General features: G+C 45.9%; 2 protein-coding genes across 10 annotated transcripts in view; both read left to right on the plus strand.

Annotated features, from left to right (window-relative positions):
- LOC139565068 (dynamin-2-like) overlaps positions 1-8,596 on the plus strand; it is a 34,349-nt gene extending 25,753 nt beyond the window's left edge. For 3 of the 6 annotated variants that reach the window (XM_071385105.1, XM_071385106.1, XM_071385104.1), the window contains 9 exons: positions 1,248-1,321; positions 1,832-1,981; positions 2,261-2,464; positions 2,779-2,877; positions 2,989-3,149; positions 3,472-3,614; positions 3,757-3,892; positions 4,066-4,133; positions 5,787-8,596. In XM_071385105.1, the coding sequence (XP_071241206.1) occupies positions 1,248-1,321; positions 1,832-1,981; positions 2,261-2,464; positions 2,779-2,877; positions 2,989-3,149; positions 3,472-3,614; positions 3,757-3,892; positions 4,066-4,133; positions 5,787-6,015 (1,264 nt within the window). In that variant the 3' untranslated portion in view covers positions 6,016-8,596. Of the gene's footprint in view, positions 1-1,247; positions 1,322-1,831; positions 1,982-2,260; positions 2,465-2,778; positions 2,878-2,988; positions 3,150-3,471; positions 3,615-3,756; positions 3,893-4,065; positions 4,134-4,612; positions 4,752-5,786 lie in introns of all 6 variants that reach the window. The other 3 variants (XM_071385107.1, XM_071385108.1, XM_071385109.1) reach the window with 3 other exon arrangements.
- A 481-nt stretch (positions 8,597-9,077) lies between these two features.
- LOC139565067 (adhesion G protein-coupled receptor E1-like) overlaps positions 9,078-14,061 on the plus strand; it is a 40,151-nt gene continuing 35,167 nt past the window's right edge. For 2 of the 4 annotated variants that reach the window (XM_071385099.1, XM_071385100.1), the window contains exon 1: positions 9,096-9,602. In XM_071385099.1, the coding sequence (XP_071241200.1) occupies positions 9,572-9,602 (31 nt within the window). In that variant the 5' untranslated portion in view covers positions 9,096-9,571. Of the gene's footprint in view, positions 9,603-14,061 lie in introns of all 4 variants that reach the window. The other 2 variants (XM_071385098.1, XM_071385101.1) reach the window with 2 other exon arrangements.

Raw genomic sequence — 14,061 nt, forward strand, 5'->3', positions numbered from 1 at the left:
CGTTGTTGCCAGTGATGTCTGGTGAGGGCCTGCCTTTACAACAGGTCTACAAGCCCTCAGTCCAGCCTCTCTCAGCCTATTGCGGACAGTCTGAGCACTGATGGAGGGATTGTGCGTTCCTGGTGCAACTCGGTAGGTTGTTGTTGCCATCCTGTACCTGTCCCTCAGGTGTGCTGTTCGGATGTACCGATCCTGTGCAAGTGTTGTTACACGTGGTCTGCCACTGCGAGGACGATCAGCTGTCTGTCCTGTCTCCCTGTAGTGCTGTCTTAGGCGTCTCACAGTACGGGCATTGCAATTTATTGCCCTGGCCCCATCTGCAGTCCTCATTCCTCCTTGTAGCATGCCTAAGGCACGTTCACATAGATAAGCAGGGACCCTTTTGGTGTTTTTCAGAGTCAGTAGAAAGGCCTCTTTAGTGTCCAAAGTTTTCATAACTGTGACCTTAATTGCCTAACATCTGTAAGCTGTTAGTGTCTTAACGACCGTTCCAGAGGTGCATGTTCATTAATTGTTTATGGTTCATTGAACAAGCATGGGAAACAGTGTCTAAACCCTTTACAATGAAGATCTGTGAAGTTATTTGGATTTTTACTAATTGTCTTTGAAAGACAGTGTCCTGATAAAGGGAGGTTTCTTTTTTTTCTGAGTTTATCTATGTTCAATGTGGACTGGCTAGGACTAATGAATTATCTTAATTATCAGATAAGTGATTGTATTAAATATACTTCAGCTCAATGTCAAGTATCATGGCTACTGTGGACGTAATCTTATTTTAGGCGATATCTTACATATTAACACAGCCAGCTTGCAACACTTGAAATATTCAACTGAAAGTATGCGCCTCGCCTTGCTTCCTCATCAAGAGGCTCTCCCCTGTTCCTTCGTGCTGTGAGACCAGAGTGCATCGTTCTAAATCGCCACATTACCAACATCTATGTAACCATGACAACAAAGTGGCTAAGCAAATTAATTGATCTTCAGGGGCATCATGAAGCCAAATTACTTTGTCACTTCTAATTTGTTGACAGGCGGGTCATGAAGTGTTACATTTCCCCGTGCTCATCTATTTCGCACAGGATATAGTGTCAGGAAATGGACCTTGAGTGTACTGAGTAATTTGACTTTCTGTTTTTTCTGTCTGTCTGGGGCTCGCCCCCTCACTTTCTTGGTCTCTTTTTCTTTCCATCTCTCTCACTTAATACATTTTTCCTCTCTTCTTTCTCTCTTCTTTCTCTCTCTCTCAGGGATTTTCTTCCTCGAGGATCAGGCATTGTCACCCGTAGACCTCTGATCCTGCAGCTGTGCTTTAACAAAGCCGGTGAGTCTGAATTCTCATACAACCATGGCCTTGTCTGTCCTCATTGCTGCTGCCATTGACCTGCCTCCTCCACTCAGCAACATTGTCTGGTGCCTGGTAAAGACTTTCTTCTCTTCTCGCTCTCTGTCTCTCTATCTATCTCTGTCTCTCTATATATCTCTGTCTCTCTATCTATCTATCTCTGTCTCGCTGTGTCTCGCTCTCTCGCTGTGTCTCGCTCTCTCGCTGTGTCTCGCTCTCTCGCTGTGTCTCGCTCTCTCGCTGTGTCTCGCTCTCTTGCTGTCTCTCGCGCTCTCTCTCTCTCTCTCTCTCTCTGTCTGTGTCTCTCTGTCTGTCTCGCTCGCTCTCTGTGTGGCTCGCTCGCTCTCTCTCTTTCTCTCTCGCTCTCGCTCGCTCTCTCTCTCTCTGTCTGTGTCTCTCTCGCTCTCTCTCTGTCTGTGTCTCTCTCTCTCTCTCTGTGTCTCTCTCGCTCTCTCTCTCTCTCGCTCTCTCTCTGTGTCGTGTCTGTAGAGTATGCAGAGTTCCTACACTGTAAAGGGAGGAAGTTTGTGGACTTTGAGGAGGTCCGGGCGGAGATCGAGGCGGAGACAGACAGGATCACAGGCTCCAACAAGGGCATCTCCCCCATCCCCATCAACCTCCGGGTCTACTCCCCTAACGGTAAGGCTCACCAACAGTTATTCATTTGGTATTCATTTTAACATATGCATGCACACGTTCAGTTGGACACACGCGTACACACACACATGCGCATGCACACATAAAAGCGCAGAAAACACTTGCATTCATGTATCAAAGAAACTACCTTCGCCATGCAAGGACTTGTATACACAATGTAACACACATCATGCAGTCTACTTGGCAACAGTCATAACCTTCTCCCTCCCCCTCCATCTCGCCCTCCATCTCTCCCTCTCTCCCCGTCCATCTCGCCCTCAGTGCTAAACCTGACTCTGATCGACCTGCCGGGGATGACTAAGGTGGCAGTGGGGGACCAGCCGCTGGACATAGAGCACCAGATCAGGGACATGCTGCTGCAGTTCATCACCAAGGAGAGCTGCCTCATCCTGGCCGTCACCCCCGCCAACCAGGACCTGGCAAACTCAGACGCCCTCAAGATCGCCAAGGAGGTGGACCCACAGGGTAAGGGACTAGCCTAGTGGTGCTGTACTGGTTCTCTACTGGTTCTCTATTGGAACTCCCAGCACCAAAGGATGAGGATGGGTTCTTGATTTCTGGGTGGTGTTCATTTGGTGCACCAAATAGACTGAAACATTGATGCAGTACCTGGACTTGTCCAATAAGAAACGCTAATTGATATTTTTTCCCCCCATTGTTTTTCCTACTGAACAATTGTATTGAATTGAAGGAGATGAGGAATGGAAGGCTGGGTGGATGGTGGACAGGCAGTAGTCAGGATTAATATGATGAGATGAAGACTGTTTGGTTCTGTTCAGGTCTGCGCACTATTGGCGTGATCACAAAGCTGGACCTGATGGACGAAGGGACGGATGCTAAAGACATCCTGGAGAACAAACTGCTACCTCTGCGTAGAGGTGAGGGGAGACACACAGACACACACACAGACACAGACACAGACACACACAGACACACACACACAGACACCTCATTGACTGCAGAGGAATAAGTGTGCGCTCTCTCTCCAGGTTATATCGGCATGGTGAACCGCAGTCAGAAGGACATAGACGGCAGGAAGGACATCCGCGCTGCGCTGGCTGCTGAGAGGAAGTTCTTCCTGTCTCACCCGGGCTACAGACACATGGCCGAGCGCATGGGCACCCCACACCTGCAGAAACAACTAAACCAGGTGAGAGATTACTCAATGTTCACCTTTCTGTTATTCTACACTGATGTTCTAGTCTGACTTCCAGATCAGTTTTTTTGCTTTCTTGTGAACTCTGAGAGACGGCACCAACAGATCTTAAACCAGGCTATAATGTTCCTTGAAACTCACTTGATCTTTCATTCACTACACATTCTCTCCCCTCCTATTCTCCTTCTCACTCATTATATCCCTTCCATTTCCCCTCCCTCCCTCCCTCCCTCCCTCCCTCCCTCCCTCCCTCCCTCCCTCCCTCCCTCCCTCCCTCCCTCCCTCCCTCATGGTGTCCCTCTCTCTCTCTCCTCAGCAACTGACCAACCACATCAGGGACACTCTGCCTGGGCTGCGCAGTAAGCTGCAGAGCCAGGTGCTCTCCCTGGAGAAAGAGGTGGAGGAGTACAAGAACTTCCGTCCTGACGACCCCACACGCAAGACCAAGGCCCTGCTGCAGTGAGTAGAGGACACGCTCACACCTACTCACACACCTACACACCTACTCACACACCTACACACCTACTCACACACCTACACACACACACCACCATAATGAGTAGCTCCAGAGTTGACCCTGACTCTCTGTCTTTCTCCCCAGGATGGTGCAGCAGTTTGGGGTGGACTTTGAGAAGCGTATCGAGGGCTCTGGGGACCAGGTGGACACAGCGGAGCTGTCGGGCGGTGCCAAAATTAACCGGATCTTCCACGAGCGCTTCCCCTTCGAGCTGGTCAAGGTGAGCGCTGCGGTCTCAATACTCACTGTCACAATATTTCTACAAGAGAAGTTCATCTGCCTGCTTGACTGTTTTGACCACAGTTGGTAGACTTGTTTAGAAGTGTGAATTTTGGAGTGCAGAATGGATGAACAGTTTTTCTATTGTTTGTTCTTCTCTCTTTTCTCTGTCAGATTGTGTTTGATGAGAAGGAGTTGAGGAGGGAGATCAGTCATGCCATCAAGAATGTCCATGGTGTCAGGCAAGTGGAGGAGAGGAGGGGCCGTCCTGTGTCTTCACACACCACCACCACTGTGTTCAGCTCCTTCCTCTTCACTGTCAACCTTCTCTGTTTCCTCCTTTCATGTAAAACTGACACACAGCATGCTTAGCAATCACAGAGCAATTAGCCTAAAATGCCCACAGATCACTCTCCCACAGAACGGCCTATCATACACTCAAATGGTGGTTGTTCAATGTGAAATCTAAACCATGTAATCTTCCCCCACTCCTTCTTCCCCACCTCTATTTGTCTGTCATATCTTCCTTCCTATTTCCTTGTGCATAAATCAATCACTGATTTGTGTGCTGTTTCGTGTTTGTATGCTGATAACCTTGGCTCTGCTCTCTCTTCCTTATTTCTGACTTGTCTGTCGTCCTACCTCTGTCTGTCTTTTTTTTTGTCCCTGTCTGTCTCCTTATCTCTGTCCTCCCCCTGTCTGTGTCTTTGTGCGTCCTCAGAACGGGCCTGTTCACTCCCGACCTGGCGTTTGAGGCCATTGTGAAAAAGCAGATCATTAAGCTGAAAGAGCCCTGTATCAAATGTATCGACCTTGTCATTCAGGAGCTCATCAACACAGTCAGGCAGTGCACCAACAAGGTACTGCAGCCTGGTGTCCAGACTCCCGTCCTGTCCCGACCCAGCCTGGCCACAAGGGGGCGACGCTGAGGGGGGCACAACACTGACCCACTCTGCTCCACAACAGCTGTCCATCCATGGCCTCTATGACCTTTAGATAGTACAACTAGGGCCCAGAGATTTTCCAGTCAGGTCATGTAGTTAGTTAGTAAATAAAAACTCCTGGTCCTAATCAGAACGTCTACTGTGTAACCACCCTGGGGCTCCTGAGTGGCACAGCGGTCTAATGCACTCCATCTCAGTTCAAATCCAGGCTGTATCACAACCGGCCGTGATTGGGAGTCCCATAGGGCGGCGCACAATTGGCCAAGCGTCGTCCGGGTTTGGCTGGTGTAGGCCATCATTCTAAATTAAGAATTTGTTAAATAAGGTTAAATAAATAAAATAAAAACACGCTATACACACTTGTATAGTGTAGATGTGGTGTAGATGTAGTGTGGTGTATGTCCAGAGGACTGAATGGTGCAGATATGGGGACAGTTTGACTCCCCCTCAGCCAGCCACAGCTAGCCTGTGTGCCAGGTGCCGCTGTCGTGTTTTGTGACGGTTGTGGTGACGTCGTCGTGGAGACGGGATGGTTGGGGATGGCCATTCCCCGAGCATCACTGGTCTCACATGGACAAGCTGCAGGTTTCATCTGTCTAAGAATGATACACACTTAGGACTGACATAGCTAGGGTGTTAGTTATGTGGGTACTGTGAGTTGAATATGTGCCCACATATCTATATTATATACCTAGTTTGAGAAGAACTGCCCTGTCAAGAGAAGAGGATGTGAACGCCTGCGGCTTGTCCTTATCTTCTTGCTTTACTTGTATTTCTAGAGACCAGATTTCTAGTTTGACAGATAACTAACTAAACTAAGAATCTTCTTGTTTTTCTTTCTTTCCTGTATTTCTCTCTCTCTCGCCTCTGTTGTTATTTCTCTGTCTATCCCTCTCTCTCTCTATGCTGCCCCCCTACACTACGCTCCCCCACTCCCCCGTACCCCCTCAGAACGGGCTTGTTCACCCCTGACCTGGCCTTCGAGGCCATAGTCAAAAAGCAGATCCTCAAACTGAAAGAGCCCAGCCTGAAATGTGTGGATCTGGTGGTGTCCGAGCTGACCGCGCTCGTCATGAAGTGTTCCGTCAAGGTAACCAAGAGCAGACTCACCCCACAGGAAAGAGGGGAGGAAAGAAGGAAGAGAGAGAGAGTGTTCCGGAGCGTATCCTCTCATCTGTGATTGAATGCCCGTCCCTGTTCCCCTCGCACCTCTCCTCCACCGCTCTCCAATCAGCAACCTATCCTAATGAAATCATCCCCCACGCCATCTCTCCTCAGTGCCTGGATTGTGTGTGTATCCCTCCCTCGCCACGCACATCCTCTCCTTTTGTCCAAGCCACACGTGTCCGATCAAGCATTGACTTGCAAATCACGTCTGATTTTAAGCAGCGCGTCTTAACTTCCTTTCAGCAGCCCCTCTCCTCACCCGTGCCCTGTTTGATTTGAGCACATTCAGACTGATTCTCCATCTGCCTCCACCCTCCATCTGCCACCTCCATCCCCATCTCCCCTCCTCCTCAAGACCCAGACCTCTGTCTATCAGAACATCAGAGCCCAGATCTCCAGAGCTATGTTTACATGTCCTGCAGAGCTCCAGGGCTATAAGGCTGTGCTCCCTCACTGACCCAGCACTGCACCATTGACATTATTCTGTCTGCCTAACCGGATGGAAATACAACGTGAGGGAAACAATATACATATCTGCTGGCGCGCTGTGCCGGGGGTTGCCATAGCAACAGTGCTGCTCAACAACCATGCCATCTTGTGGATGGAAGGGGGAATTGCATTTCAAAGACCCACCACAGTCCATCCCTTTCACTGTCACTCTACCTCTGGTATTAGTTCAGCTGAAGAAAGGATCGCCCTTCACTCTGTCCTTCACCCTCTTCTTCTTCATTCTCCTGATCTGTTCTTCACTAACATGAAATAATATCAGCAATCACCGTCAGCTTGGAATGATTGTTTACTGTCACAGGAAAACAATAGTGTCAACTGTAAGTTACCTTTCCTTTTTTTTTTACGTTGAATGATCTAATTTCCTAAATCTTTCTATGTATTTTAGCCATTGATCCATTTAAAGGTTGACTCCAGTCAACTAGAGCTAATCATCATGACATCAGTCCTCATGGTGTCCATCATGGTCATTCCCAGCTGAGGCTGAAAGCGCTGCCCTTATGCCATAGATCACAGACATTCATCCTGTGTGCATGCCCATTAAGGAGTGTGTGTGTGGTAGTCAGTATGATTACTATATTCACTGCTGAATGCCTATGTCCTTCCCCTTTCCTGCACACTGAGTGTAAGAAACATTAAGAACACCTGACTAATATTGAGTTGCACCCCTTTTTGCCCTCAGAACAGCCTCAATTCGCTGGGACATGGACTCTACAAGGTGTCGAAAGCGTTCCACAGGGATGCTGGCCTATGTTGACTCCAATGCTTCCCACAGTTGTGTCAAGTTGGCTGGATGTCCTTTGGGTGGTGGACCATTCTTGATACACACAGGAAACTGTTGAGTGTGAAAAACACAGCAGCGTTGCAGTTCTTGACACACAAACCGGTGCACCTGGCACCTACTACCATAACCTGTTCAAGGGCACTTAAATATTTCGTCTGGCCCATTCACCCTCTGAATGGCACACATACACAATCTGTGTCTCAATCGTATCTGCAAGGTTTTGTATATCACAAAATAGGATTCCCTCAACATTACTCTGACGTCCAAAAGATTCGGTAAAATATACATTTTAAATTGCATGTTTTTGAAAATATCTACATTGGTCAATCCAAAATTGCTTTTAATGCTGTCATGGAAATAAATGTATATCCTAGTCATTTTGTTGATCACTGCTCTTTAGGGTTCCATGACAACTACATGACCTAAACTTCTCTCTCTCTCTCTCTTTTTTTGCCTGTCCACGACCATTCTCTTGCCTGCCCCTTGAAAACTAATAAATATCAGAGACTCAAACCATCTGCCTCCCGTGTTTGCATCTGGGTCTCGCCCTGTGCCCTTATAGGTTGGTCAAAATGAGGCTACATGAAAAGTGGAATACTGTTAATATAACCGTGTGTTAGTGTGGGTTTTCAATGAATTTATGTCAATTACAAAGCTCATCTGTATTTCCTCATCTGCATTTCCTGTGATCAAATGAAGTGCCTACAGTGCTGAGGTCTGCCACTAAGAAGGTGTTGACAACAGCATAACCAAAAAGAACACTGTGTCTCTATAACGTTGTCAGAAACGCCACGTTGCACTGGGCTTCTTTGCTCTCAGCACTCCTTCTTCCTCTTCTAAGACAAGTCATAACTGTACTAGCAAGAGGAGCAGAAGTACTTCTTCCTCTTCTAAGACAAGTCATAACTGTACTAGCAAGAGGAGCAGAAGTACTTCTTCCTCTTCTAAGACAAGTCATAACTGTACTAGCAAGAGGAGCAGAAGTACAATTGATATACTGTTGAAGATGTGTTACAGTATGACAACGAATGTTTAAGAAATAGAATAGTGGCATTAATAGTTAAAATCCTAAAGAAATTGATTATGATTGTGACACAACAGCAATGATGATGATATTGTTCCTTTGAGTAAAATGTTGAATGTGCATTTTCTGTGTAGACCAAATAAACCACACGTTCTAAACTTGTGGTAATCCTGTGGCTTGTGTGGATGACTATTCTGTTTTCTGTCATTCAAAAGCTATATTCTGCTGTCCTATACTTTTTTTTAAACTTTAAAATAAAATGTTCACTTTAAATCATGACATTTGATTTACGCACAGAAAGAAAATGACTTGTTTTTAATGTCCATTGTTAGTGGATTCCACTGGGAGTTTTGTATATTACACTACATTGTTACATTGTTATCAGTATGAACAGACGCCATCTGCTCAAAGACGAAAAGGAGAGAACCATATATTTGTCATCACCACCATTAATAGACAACCACAGCCTATGGGAGTGTGTCCAAGCAGTGTTCTGTATAACAATGAACAGTCTCACAACCCAGACTCCTTCATGTCTGATTCAATTTAGGCCACACAGTTTGATAGAGTGGAGGAAGTGGAAAACAAGGTTGTAGATAGAAAGAAAGACATAGAGAGGGGGGGGGGAAACTATTTGCACATCATTACAACACAGTATATATCCATAATATGACATTTGAAATGTCTTTATTCCTTGAGAGAGAGAGAGAGGCCAGTTTAGGTCGTGTTGTTGTCATGGAACCCTAAAGAGCAGAGATCATAAAATGAAACAGCAGCAGTTGCTAAATCCCCCTCCTCGTCCTCCAACCTCATTTCCCTCCCTCACTCTCAGGGGCGTGACTCAACACCAGCGGCTCAACTGAAACTCTGCCCAGAAACCTCTTAGTATGCCAGTGAGCCAGACACAGCCCAGACCACCACAGCCAAACACACAGGGTGGAAGAGAAGGAGAGTGAGTGAGAGACACAGAGTTCTAGGCAAGTGATGAGAGCACAGTGACTACTTGTCATTTTATCTCTCATTTGGTGATGTCAGCAGAGCTCAATCTACTAGACAGAAGCTTGACTGAGTTGATGGATATGGGTGCCATTTTTCTTCAGTAAAACAACCCTGAGAAGTTTGGAGAAACTCCTGAGAAAAAAGAGAAGACGGATCTTTATCACACTTTTGAATAGACCGTTCAGATAGGGGCAGAGTTTCAGCCCTGGTCTAATCTTGTGCGTTGTGATTCTCATAGTGAGATTATTCTTCACCATGACAGGCAGACTGCATCTCCTGATTCTGGGTGAGTCCTTTTTGTAAACTGTTTACACAGAAGTCATGTTGCCATGGAGAAGGTTGTGTGTTTGGGAGAGAAAGCACTAAATCAGACAGTGTTTATGTTTGGTCGGGATGGTTAGATGAAGAGTAAAGTAAAAGACATGTGGCTGTTGAACTTGAAGAGGCAAATCCTAACTTTAATTGAATTTTCACCTAGTCTCCCATTGATATCAAAGCATAACTAAGTGATAGTTTGACATAAATTAGGATTTGCCTGAAATGCTAACGTGCAAATTCATTGGCAGGTCATCATGATCAGGGTCCCACAGGAGGTCACTACAGGGTTGAACACCTCTCAGCTTAGCCTGCTCCAAGATCTGTTCTTACTGTCTTGACAACCCCTATGGTCATGATCACATGCCAAACACAAACAGATCTGGGATCAGGCTACTCTCAGATTGCATTAGACATAATTTCTGACATAAGCTGAAACTACATTTAGGAACAACTGAAAAATGTTATTAAGTAAAGCGGAATGGTGGAGTTGTCATATAAAGTACCCAATTGTCATACTTAAGGAAAATTAAAGGTACCTTTATAGAATATTACTCAAGTAAAAGTGAAAGTCACCCAGTAAAATACTACTTGAGTAAAAGTCTAAAAGTATTTGGTTTTAAATGTACTTAAGTATCAAAAGTAAATGTATACATCCTTTCACAATCCTTATATTATGCAAACCAGACGGCACAATTTTCTTGTTTTAAGAATGTATGGTTAGCCAGGGGCACACTCCAACACTCAGACATCATGTACAAACAAAGCATTTGTGCTTAGTGAGTCCGCCAGGCAGTAGGGATGACCAGGGATGTTCTCTTGATAAGGGTGTAAATTTGACCATTTTCCTGTCCTGCTAAGCATTCAAAATGCAAAGAGTACTTTAGGGTGTGAAGGAAAATGTATGGAGTAAAAAGTACATTATTTTCTTTAGGAATGTAGTGAAGTAAAAGTAAAAGTTGTCAAAAATTTCTTTAGGAATGTAGTGAAGTACAGATACACCAAAAATCTACTTAAGTAGTACTTTAAAGTATTTTTACTTAAGTACTTTACACCAGTGTGAGTTATTTGAATCCTTTGTATTGAAATGAGTCAGATGACAGCAGAAATGTATCTCGTTCTTCTCAGTAATTGCAGGTTTAATGATATAGTGGTTTAATCACAACAATTGAGAACATCTCTAAGACATACGGTGGGGGGAGAGCACAGCAAGTCCCTTTGAGATATTTGAGATGACAACGTGCCATTGTGTGTGCCAAGGTTGGAATCCATTTAAAATCCTGTTAATAGCCTGTTGAAATTGTTCAGTTGTTCAGTTTATTGCAACTATTTTACATGTGGCTAATAGATCTGTCTTGCTTCCTTGTGGAATCCCTTTTACGGCATTAGCGTTTATAACTTATTTCCAGTAAATGGAAAATCAGGAAGTACTTTTTACTGGTTCATTGAGTAAGACAGAGCAATAGGGACACAGCTCTTAATATGGAAACAATGACACTCATCAGAACTGAATGGAACCTAAAGGACAGACCGTTGTCATAACACTGAATGACTTATGGGAATCTGAGGACTAAAAGCCTGAAGGAGCACATTCAGAGGAATTAGCAGTAGACAGAGAGACAGCCAGAGAGAGACACTCTCCCTATCTTCATCCTAGACTCTGGGTCCCTCTCCCTAAAGAGACCCTCTGTTCCTCGGCCTTTAACAGTGGTATTTATACTCTGTGATCTCCCCTGAAGCACCCCACAGTCTGATAACAGTCACACCCACTCCGCCTCACCCATATTGTCTTTGAAACGCACACATGTGCATGCACACACACGCTCACACACACACACACAAACACAAAAACATGCACACGTATGCACACACATACACTGTATATCCTTGTTGCCATGACATCACAGCAAGGTGATAACATTCAGTGTGATGTCTCGCTGCCGTGAAGAAGACAGGAAGTCTTTGATGACACGTTGCAAGGGGTGGCTAATTGAGGTGAGGCGACTATCCCTCTTTAGGTGCATTTGGTTAGTTAGTGTCTCAATGGCTGAAACCTTTTCTGTCAAATTCTTTAGAATTTAGAAGTATCAAATAAAATAAAATGTTATTGGTCGCGTACATATTTTTTGCAGATGTTATTGGGGTGTAGCGAAATGCTTGCAGTAATATCTAACAATACACAACAATTCACACAAATCTAAAAAGTAAAATAATGGAATTAAGAAATATAGAAATATTAGGACGAGCAATGTTGGAGTACGGAGTATATGTATATAAAACAGTATGTAAAGTGACCAGTGTTCCATTATTAAAGTGACGAGTGTTCCATGACTATGTACATAGGGCAGCAGCCTCTAAGGTGCATGGTAGAGTAACCAGGTGGTAGCCGTCTAGTGACAGTGATTAAAGTTCAGGGCAAGGTATTGGACGGTGGCCAGCTAGTGGTGACTATTTAACAGTCTCATGGCCTTGCGATAGAAGCTGTTTTTCAGCCTCTCAGTTCCAGCTTTGATGCACCTGTACTTACCTCGCCTTCTGGATGGTTGCGGGGTGAACAGGCCGTGGCTCGGGTGGCTGAGGTCCATGATGGTCTTCCTGGCCTTCCTGTGACACCGGGTACTGTAGATGTCCTAGAGGCCAGGCAGTATGCCCCGGGAAATACATTGGGCAGACCACACTACCCTCTGGAGAGCCCTGTCTTTGCGGACGGTGCAGTTGCCGTAACAAGCGGTGATACAGCCCGACAGGATGCTCTCAATGGTGCATCTGTAAAAGTTTGTGAGGGTCTTATGGGCCAAGCCGAATTTGTGTGGGTGGACCATTTCAGATTGTCAGTGATGTGTGCGCCAAGGACTTTGAAGCTTTTCACCTTCTCCACTGCGGTCCCGTCGATGTGGATGGGGGAATGCTCCCTCTGCTGTCCACAATCAGCTCCTTTGTTTTGTTGAAGTTGATGGACAGATTATTTTCCTGGCACCACTCCCCCAGGGCCCTCAGCCCTTTCCCTGTAGGCTGTCTCGTCATTGTTGGTAATCAGGCCTACCACTGTTTTGTCGTCTGCAAATGAACGTGACGAACATGACCACGCAGTCATGGGTGAACAGGGAGTACACAAGGGGGCTGATCGCGCACCCTTGTCATGCCCCTGTGTTGAGGATCAGCGTACTGGAGGTGTTGTTGCCTACTTTCACCACCTGGGGGCAGCCCATCAGGAAGTCCAGGACACAGTTGCGCAGGGCGGGGTTCAGACCCAGGTCCTCAAGCTTAATGATGAGTTTGGAGGGTACTATGGTGTTGAAGGTTGAGCTGTAGTCAATGAACAGCATTCTTACATAAGTCATTGTCCAGATGGGATAGTGCAGTGTGCAGTGAGATGGTGATTGCATCATCTGTGGATCTATTGAGGCGGTATGCGAAATGCAGTGTGTCTAGGGTGTCAGGTGAGGTATGATCCTTAACTAGCCTCTCAAAGCACTTCATGATGACAGAACTGAGATAGGGAGAGGTTGAATATGTCCGTAAACACTCCAGCCAGCTGGTCTGTGCATGCTCTGAGGATGCGGCTAGGGATGACGTCTGGGCTGGCAGCCTTGCGAGGGTTAGCATGCTTAAATGTTTTACTCACATAGGCCACAGAGAACGAGAGCTTACAGTCCACGGCACTGTGTTTCCCTTGAAGCGGGCAAAGGTGTTTAGCTTGTCAGGTAGCAAGATGTCGGTGTCCGGTGGCTGGTTTTCCCTTTATAATCCGTGATTGTCTGGAGTCCCTGCCACATAGGTCTCGTGTCTGAGCTGTTCAATTGCGACTTCACTTTGTCTCTGTACTGACGTTTTGCCTGTTTGAATGCCATACGGAGGGCATAACTGGACTGTTTGTACTCAACTATATTCCCAGTCACCTTGCCATGGTCAAATGCGGTGGTTTTGCAAGAATGCTGCCATCTATCCACAGTTTTAATAGTCACAGTGGGAACAACATCCCCTATGCACTGCCTGATGAACTCAGTCACCGTGTCAGTGTATACGTCAATGTTATTCACAGAAGCAACCCGGAACATTTCTCTGTCCGCGTGATCAAAACAATCTTGAAGCATGGATTCCGATTGGTCACACCAGCACTGAATAGTCCTTACCATGGCTACTTCCTGTTTTAGTTTCTACCTATAGGAAGGGAGGAGCAGGATGGAGGCGTGATCTGATTTAGGCCGGGAAGGGCCTTGTAGCCATCCCAGAAGGGAGAGTAGCAATGGTCGAGAGTTTTTGAAGCTCGCGTGACGCAGATGATGTGTTGATAAAACTTCAGTAGTGCTTTCGTCAGATTTGTTTTATTAAAGTCCCCAGCTACAATAAATGCGGCCTCAGGATATGCGGTTTCCAGTCTGCACAAAGTCCAGTGTAGTTCCTTGAGAGCCGTCATGGTATCAGCTTGA

This window comes from Salvelinus alpinus, chromosome 36 (assembly GCF_045679555.1).
Source record: "Salvelinus alpinus chromosome 36, SLU_Salpinus.1, whole genome shotgun sequence".
In the NCBI taxonomy this organism is placed as follows: domain Eukaryota; kingdom Metazoa; phylum Chordata; class Actinopteri; order Salmoniformes; family Salmonidae; genus Salvelinus; species Salvelinus alpinus.